The sequence below is a fragment of the Protobothrops mucrosquamatus genome, unplaced genomic scaffold, assembly GCF_001527695.2.
Source record: "Protobothrops mucrosquamatus isolate PMUCROS unplaced genomic scaffold, P.Mucros_1.0 scaffold4486, whole genome shotgun sequence".
NCBI classification, from domain to species: domain Eukaryota; kingdom Metazoa; phylum Chordata; class Lepidosauria; order Squamata; family Viperidae; genus Protobothrops; species Protobothrops mucrosquamatus.
The window spans coordinates 211,509-220,660 of NW_015390393.1; the positions used below are offsets into that span (position 1 = coordinate 211,509).

Sequence of the window (9,152 nt, forward strand, 5' to 3'; positions counted from 1 at the left end):
TCTGATCTGCTATTAACATATTAAATTGCTCCCTAAGCACAGTTATAGATACTTTTAAATTATTATCCAGTGGATTTGAAATAAAAGCCTTTTCTTTTAATTTAATCTCATCCTCTAACTCTTTTCGTTTTTGCATCTGTTTACGCCTATAAACATTGTTCATATAAATCAAAATGCCTCTCATATACGCTTTACTAGCGTCCCAAACCATTGAAATCGAAGTATCTTTATGCATGTTCAACAAAAAAAATTCTTTCAATTGGTCTCTACATTTCTGCAAGTTTGTATCATATCTAAATAAGTTTTCATTCAGTCTCCAAGTTCTTCTATTCTCCTCTTCAGCAAATAATTCCATCCATACAGGACTATGATCTGACAATGTCCTAGGAAAGATCTTAATATTCTTCACCCTAGAAAAGAAATCATTAGTAATTAAAAAAAAATCAATTCTAGAATAAGATTGATGCCTATCTGAAAAAAAAGTGAAATCTCTTTCTTCCATGTTTCGTTCTCGCCAAATGACTTTTAATTCCACTTCATCCTTCAAATCAAAAAAGGTTTTAGGCAGTATAGAACTAAAAGCTTTACAGGAACCTTTCTTGTCTCTTCGTGAATCTAAAACTCCATTCCAGTCTCCCATCATAATAACTGATTTGTAATCCAGTTGATTTAATTTCCGATGTAGCAATTTATAAAACTGTTTCTGTTGTTGATTTGGGGCATATAATCCAATAATAAGACATTTCTTTCCATTCAATAATATTTCAATAAAAACATATCTTCCTTCTGGATCAAAATCAATTAATTTGGGCAAAAACTCTTTCCTCACATAAATAACTACCCCGCCTCTTTTCTGCGGCACAGATGCCAGCCACTATGGCCAAGGCTTCTCTGTCAATCTGGGCGTAATTACGCTCTGCAGATGACAGAGTCTTTGAGTAGTAGGCCACAGGGACTTGTGTCCCATCAGCCTTCAGGTGACTGAGTACTGCTCCCACACCATAAGGGGATGCATCACATGTGATGCACACTGGCAATTGCTCATTGAAATGCGCTAAAACCGCATTTGAAGAGAGCAAGGCCTTAACCTCATTGAAACTCCTTTCATGGACCTTAGTCCACTGCCATGGAGCCTGTTTATCCAAGAGCTGGTGTAACAGTTCAGCCACTGCAGCCTTGTGGGGAAGAAATGCGTGATAGAAATTTAAGAGTCCCAGGAAAGCCTGAAGTTTGCTTTTGGACTTGGGACTTGGGGCCTGCTGAATTGCTTGAAGCTTGGATTCAGCAGGATGGATGCCTTGAGCATCAATTCTGAAGCCTAAGAATTCAGTGGAAGTGACTCCGATTTTACATTTATCTTGCTTCAGTTTCAGACCCGCTTGGCGGAAACGAAGCAAGACAGCCCTTAATCTTTCAGCTAAGTTTAAAGATGACTCCCCAGCAATGAGGACGTCATCGAAGTAGGGACAGACCCCATGAATACCACGGAGTGTGCACTCCATTACACTTTGGAAGATGCCAGGGGCTACATTAACCCCAAACTGCAGTCTTTTGACCTTAAAGGCTCCCCTGTGCGTTACGATTGTTTGAGCCTCAGCAGTTGCCTCATCAACAGGTAACTGTTGGTAGGCCTGTGCCAAATCAAGTTTTGCAAAAATTGGCCCCACCTTGAGGGAGGCCAGAATGTGGCTTACCACAGGCACTGGATATGCATGCTGTTGCAGTGCTTTGTTCAATGTACATTTATAGTCCACGCAAATTCGGACTTCTCCATTAGCCTTTAGAGGTGTTACAATGGGGGTTTCCCATGGACTAGAGTCCACAGGTTCTAAGATGCCCTGCTGGAGCAGCTTGTCCAGCTCTGCATTGATTTTGCTTTTGAGAGCAAAAGGCACCCTTTTAGGCTTAATCCTAATAGGTGTGATAGCTGGGTCTAAGCGTAGGGCAATGGGAGGCCCCTTGTATGAACCAAGCTCTGTGCTAAACACATCAGCAAACTCCTTGCAGACTTCTGCAAGGCCTAACGTTTGCAGGCTGTGAAGCCCAGTAACTTGGATCCCAAGGGCCTCGAACCAATCGAGTCCAATGAGACTCGTGCGATCACCCCCAACTACCACCACATCTAGTAGGCCTTCAAAAGCCTTACGCTGCACTTTGAGCGTAGCCTCCCCCTTCACGCTGACTCTGGAATCCTGGAAGTCAGTGAGAATTAAGTTCGATGGCCTGAGTTTGACTCGAAGGCCACTACTGCTGCAAATCCTTTTGAAGGTGTCATGTGAAATGATCGATAGAGCGGACCCTGTGTCCAACTCCATTGATAAGGGAACCCGTTGCAACTTCACGTCAATGCAAAGCTTTTTCTTAAGGGGCTTGTGTGTCCCTGTCCTTAAAATGCTCCTGCATGACGCGCAGAAACCCACCCTGTGTTGGCTGGGGACCCTGGTACCTTTCTGAAAAAATTCTTCCCAAGGTTGAACCTTCTGATGACCCAAACAGACGGAGGCAATGTGGCCTTCCCTTCCACATGCCCGGCAAATGGCAGAGCAGAATCTGCAGTCAGCGCACTTGTGGCGTCCTCCACACCTGAAACACTGAGGAGATGCTGGGGCCTTGTCTGGACACGCCTTCAGCCTTCTCTCTGCTGGCTGGTGCAGCCTGTCCACCTCCTCTTCAGGATCCTGTTCTGGATCTTCTCGAGCAACCTCTTGATGGACGGTCACGGTGGCTGGAGGATTTCTGGCGAGCCGCAAAGCCTTCACAGCGCCGCCTGCTGCTTCTTCAGCTGCAACCTCTCTCAAGGCATCTTGGAACGAAACATCTTCCTTGGCAAAGATCTTCTGCTGTAGCTCACGACTCCTTAGGTCACAAACGAAACAATCCCGCAGCCTCTCTTCCAGGTCCTTGAATTCACAAGGCCTCACTGCTTGCCTTAAGGCAGCAATAAAGTCCGCAGCAGACTCACCAGGCCTCTGGTCCCTCTGCTCGAATGCGTGTCGCCAAGCAATCACAGAAAGTTTGGGTTGGAAATGTTCTTTCAGCATGTTCTTCAAATCTGCATAAGTCACTGACTCCAAAAGCGCTGGTGCCACCAGATTTTCTGCTATGTCAAATGTTTCTTGTCCACAAACACACAGCAGAGTGGCCGCTTTAAGGCCGTCTTCTCTTATTTGATTAACCCTGAAGTAATTCTCCACCCGCGCCACATACGAATTCCAGCGTTCCGGGTGGGAAATATCAAAGTCTGACAACCAGCCAATTTTAGACATCTTAATCTTCTACAACCCTCATTAACGCCTTCGCTGCAAGCCTGTTATCTGGGGAAGGGGTCCCTTGGCCGAGCTCACCTCCAGCGATGCTGTACTGGCAGGCAGGGCAGAGTTGCTGTGCTGGACGCCGAACTTCCCAGGACTTCTTGGTAAGTCCTCTCTTCTTTTGTTGTTAAATGTTGCTTACAGCGATCCCACCTTCGTCGCCACTGTTAGATCCGCAGGTTGGAGGCATTAAGAAGAGACGCATAGTGTAACAACAAGTCTTCTTTATTGTTCTATTCCACAACCAGCAACAGAAAAACAGTGTGCAGGCCTTTTTATAGTGTCCTTGCAAAGGACAGCATCAACCAATCATTCCAGAGGCTGTTTCCCGCCTTGCCCATGCACGCAAGGCTGGAGACAGTCAGTCTGGTCCTGGGCAGCTTTTGGTCTGCCCAGGACCCTTTGCAACATTTCTGAGCCTGCTGAATGCTTCAGCAGGCTCAGGACATAACACCTCTCCTTATACCTTCCTACTTAATTTAGTAACTTTTGTCCCCATGATCTGATACTGCTTCCTCCACTGCTGCCATCTTGAAAAAAAAGATGTAGAAACAAAAGTACTTGTATTCTTTTCTTTAATCAAAACAGTCAATTTAGCCATCTCTGCCAGCTCCATCAACTTCTGTAGCTATTCGTCCATAGTGGGAATCGAAATGTCCTTCCATTTTTGTGCATACAGTAATCTTGCTGCCATCAACATATACAGGATCAAAGTTCCAAATCTTTTTCCATTAGACCCAAAAGAAAAAAAAATCTGGTTTCATATTTATTTTTACTTTAAGGATTTTCTGTATCAAAATGTGAATCCTTCTCCAATATTTCTTTGCTTTATCACATGTCCACCATAAATGGTAAAAGGCCCCTTCTTTACCTTTACGTTTCCAGCATTCATTTGAAATGCCTTTATACAGCTTGTCTGGTGTTAAATACCAGCGATACATCATCTTATAGAAATTTTCTTTTAAATTGTAGTTCAATGTAAATTTTAAACTTTTCATCCACATATTCTCCCATTGTTCCAGCATCACATTATAACCAAAGTTCCTTGCCCATTGTATCATACAATGTTTTACATGTTCATTTTCCAAATTTAATTTCAATAGCATTTTATAAGCCTTAGCAATAATATGTTCATCACTGCCACACAATAATGTTTCAAATTCATGTTTAGTAAAATCAAACCCCAAACTCTTTTTATCTAGTTTAAAACTTTCTTTCAGTTGTTGATATGTAAACCAATGACAAACATAACCCTCTGATTCTAACTGTTCCCTCGATTTAAGCGTAGGGTCACCCGAGTTGAAAAGTATTATTTTACCATAGGTCCTCCAGTCCGGTTTCACAACCATTTCTTTTCTTTAAAAAAAGCTTCCTGTGGTGATATCCAAAGAAGCAACTTTGTGAAGAATCTTGTTTTATATTTATTCCATACTCTTAGTATGGCATGTCTAGTAAAGTGATTATTAAAATCAACATTAACTTTATCATACCATAAATAACCGTGCCATCCAAACCTTAGTTCATGACCTTCCAAATCAAGTAGCCTTTTTTCTGGAGGATCACCCACTCTTTTGACCAAGCCAGGCAACATGCTTCTGGAACTTTGTGCTTGAGGTGGAAAAAAATGAAACTTTGATTTTGGGTTTCACTGATTAGATTGATTTGTTGTTACAGAAATGGCCAGTTTATACTATTATGAAAAAGTAAAAAGTTGTGGCTTGATGTTAATGCTTTATTCTACTGCAGCAGAGGAAGTTGGAAAACAACGCCTGTTTTTTCTTTTTCCCCTCTTTCCCTCACTTTCTTTCCCCTTTCTCCTCCCCATTGTGTCCTACTATTTCCTTTGTATTTTACTCTATAATTTACTAAAATGTTATAAAAAGAAAAAAAAGAAAAAAGTTGAAGATGTGACATGTGTATTCAAGATGGACAGTGATTAATATTTATGTTATTTATATGTAAGGCTGTAGGTTTATACGTATGTTGTATATCGCATGTTTAAATGTGTTATGTATGTGTACACTTTGAGAGCAAGAAACTAAATTTCATTTTTAATGTGTGCCAATGTGCGCACAGTAAAAAATGACAATAAAGGTTATCTATCTATCCATCTATCTGTCTGTCTGTCTGTCTGTCTGTCTGTCTATCTATCTCTATGTATCTATCTCTATCTCTATCTCTCTCTATCTACTCTATCACTATCGCTCTTTCTATCTTTATCTCAATCTTTCTATCTCTATATATTTCTATTTCTATATCTTTCTATATCTTCCTATATCTTTCTATCTTTCTATATTTATCTTTCTATCTTTCTATATCTTTCTATCATCTTTCTATATCTTTCTATCATCTATCTATCTATCTATCTATCTATCTATCTATCTATCTATCTATCTATCTATCTATCTATCTATCTATCTATCTATCTATCATCTATCTTTCTATCTTTCTATCTACTATCTTTCTATCATTTATTTTTCTATCTTTCTATCTTCTAACTTTCTATCTATCATCTATCTTTCTATCTTCTATCATCTATCATCCTATCTATCTTCTATCTATCTGTCAGGCACCAAAGAAATGTATCCTCAGTTATTTTAGCTTTGTAGCTTTCTTTGTTGCCTGCCATTCTGTTGGGAGGGGGAGCCTTTGGGGATGCTTTGCACTGTCTGCTTTGTTGCCTTGTTGCCCTTCCCCCAGGGGATGGAATGTCTCACCCTTATCGGAGAGACGGTTTGTGCTTGGAGCCAGAAGAAACCGAAAGTGAGAGAGACCTTGAAGACCCCACCGAAAAGACTGGTTACCAAAACATGATGCCACCTGTGGATTGGCTGGGATTCAAATGAACACTGGGACACTGGGGGGGAGGAGTATTGAATGCTACTTTTAATATATCGCTTCACGGGTTTTTCTCTCAGATCTCGCCTTTCCCTGCTGTCACTAGCCCCTAATAAAAGTTTCCATTTGAGACAATGCTTGTTTCAAGAGTTCTGCTTTCTTGGATGGCTTAGCTGAGGTAGGTCCTTACATAAGGCGAGATTTGCATAGTGCCCAGCCCAGAGATGCAGCTGCCCTACCGAGGTGGGTCGCAACCGACATGCCCCTACCTACCGGCGATATGGAAGAGGGTGCACTGGAGAGCTGGAGCGAAGATATCATCCTGGCAGACCCCGGGGAAGGAACTTTGTCACTGTGTAAGAAATTTTATGAACTGGAATAGCCATAGCAACAAACCAGCCAATGAGAACTGTTTTTGATTAAGACACAGTATTGGCTGTGTGAGGCATGTAATCCAGCCTAGGTCTGGGCATGTCTTAGTCTTCTCTGGTTTTTTTTCTGATCTCCAAGTTAAGAGTTGTTGATGTTCCCCAGAGCTGAATGAAAATGTATGTATCATGTTTATATATATTTTTATAGATAAAAGTTTTTCTAAATTATGCCTCCTGCTCATTTTGAATGTGTGCTTATTTTTGGGGCTTATTTTTGCACTGGAAAGCTGTAAAAATCTAACAGGTTATGGGCCCAGATCCCAGCCAGCCCTTGCACACAGTTCAGACTGAAGAAAGAGATTGAGGCTCAACACGGAGCTGTAATTAAGCTGAAGGACTGTCTGAGTTAAATAAACAAGAAAAAGGCTTGCAGGATGGCTGATTTAAAGGAGAGCTCTGTGCCTCGATTGGGACAAAATAATTATCTTATTTGGGCTGTGATAGAAGTAAAAGAAAGGTCTTCAAAATTTAATATTGAAAGAGAAATTTAAAATTGAATTTGCTGCAGTGGAAATTTACTGAGTAGAGAAGCTATGGTGGGAAAGAGGAAAGGTTAACATAAAGAAAGGATGTAAAGGAAATATGTAGGCAAAAATAGCTGGGTCTTAAGAGTGGGAAAAGAAAGAAGAAAACATCTGTAATAGAAGATAACTAGCAAAACAGGAAAGAACCTATTTTTCTAAGAAGTCATAAAAAAGGGGGCCAGAACTCAGGCAACTGAGCATGCGCAATTAATTGATTAATATTAACTGACACACCTTGCATAAATTATCTCCTAATTTTAATGTACATGTGATGTATGATTTAGTATGTAGCAGGAAATATGTAGGAGGTGGTCGGAAAGAGTGTAACCTCATAGTACCTCAGCCAATGGGGAAAGAGGAGGGATGTGGTGGCTGGGACAAGGCATGTATAAAGAAGGAAATATTTTGGGTTAAAACTTTGGAGAGAACCAAGCTTTGATAGCTTCTCTCCCCGCTTATTGCAATAAACGAAACAAAAGGCCTTCACTGTGTCTTAGCTGGTTATTGGTCAGGCGAGCTTGCCTCTGGTCACGAAGGAAAGTAGCCAGGAGCACATAACAGGCTGCAAAAATGGAATGCTTCCTGAAGGCTAAGGAGCACTGGGATATTGTGATTAATCCACCCCAGGGGCAATTAGCAGCTGCAGATCAACAGAGGCATGATAAGGCACTGGCTTACATCATCTTAAGTGTGGAAGATGAACAATTCTTAAATGTAGCTGACTTAAAAACTGCAAAAGAAGTTTGGTTGAAGTTGAAAAGCGTGCATGTGAGTGAGTCAGCATGCAATATAGTGCAATTATTGAGGCAATTGTACAGAGCCTGGCTGCTTCCACAAGAGAGCATAGAAGAGCATTTGTTCCACATGCAGAAACTGTTGAATTAGAACAGCAGGGAATGCAGATTCCTGAATCTCAGAAGGTGCTGTTGGTACTAAATAGTCTTGATGAAACGTGGGCCATCGTTTCAGCTGTATTTGAATGTAGACCAGAACAGGAATTCAGTATGGAAGCACTTAAAGCCTGTTTGATTTCTGAGGAACAGAAACACCATTTTAGAAGAAGCCATGAGGAGAAATTCCTGAGGTGGGGGTCCAAGGAGCAGAGAGAGCAAAGCAGCAGACTGCCTGTGTGCAGAGATCGGATTACATCTCAGCAAAGAATTACCAAGAAGAAAGAACAGGAGAAAAAGACATGCTTTATCTGTGGGGCTGAAACTCATTTAAAGAAAAACTGTTTACAAGGAAGAAAAGCAGAAAATGGACAAGCTGCTGTTGCAAAAGTTAGCTATTGTAATAGCATAGACAAATGGTTAATAGACAGTGGGGCTAGTCAAACAATTGTTAATAATTCTTTTTTTTTAAACAAATATTTTATTGAGTTTTTTAAGGGTAACAAGGGAATAGGGTCAACAAAGGTAAAACAAAGGGAGACATACAAAAGGGTTAAACCAAAGGAAGGGGGTAAACACAAAAGTGGGATCAATCCCACAAAATAACATCACTTGAGCAAGTAAACCCGTCCGGGTATACATATTAAATCTTAATGATTACTCTAGTGTTAAACAGCTTTCAATATAGTCATGTAAATAACAAGTTAGTCAATATATCTCATTCATTTTACTAATTAACAATGCTTAATACTAATTAGTTGTAATAACTTTAAAATAGTAATATATTACTTATTGGTTATAATTTACTATATTATTAAAATCACAAATACGAAAAAAGAAGAAAAAAAGAAGATAAGTTCATACAAATAATCATGAAATATAAATACAAATTATCAATTATCTCTTTAAGTTTCATAACCTTTTCTCATTCTATCGTATTGCTAACCATTGGTAAAATTTTTCCCATGTTTTAAAATAAATTGTATCTTCTTTCTCTTTCATTTCTAAAGTTAATCTATCCATTTCTGCACATTCAAGTATTTTTGTCATTATAATCTGATCAGATGGTAAATTTTCATTTTTCCAAAATTGGGCAAATGTTATTCTCGCGGCTGTTAACACATGTAATATTAAATACTCATTCTCTTTTCCATAATT

General features: G+C 40.1%; 1 protein-coding gene across 1 annotated transcript in view; it reads right to left on the minus strand.

Moving 5' to 3' along the window:
- LOC107299053 (uncharacterized protein K02A2.6-like) overlaps positions 1-3,516 on the minus strand; it is a 7,044-nt gene extending 3,528 nt beyond the window's left edge. The window contains 2 exon segments of the mRNA XM_029286668.1: positions 861-2,309; positions 3,454-3,516. Of these exon segments, the coding sequence (XP_029142501.1) occupies positions 861-2,309; positions 3,454-3,516 (1,512 nt within the window).
- Positions 3,517-9,152: the final 5,636 nt, after the last annotated feature.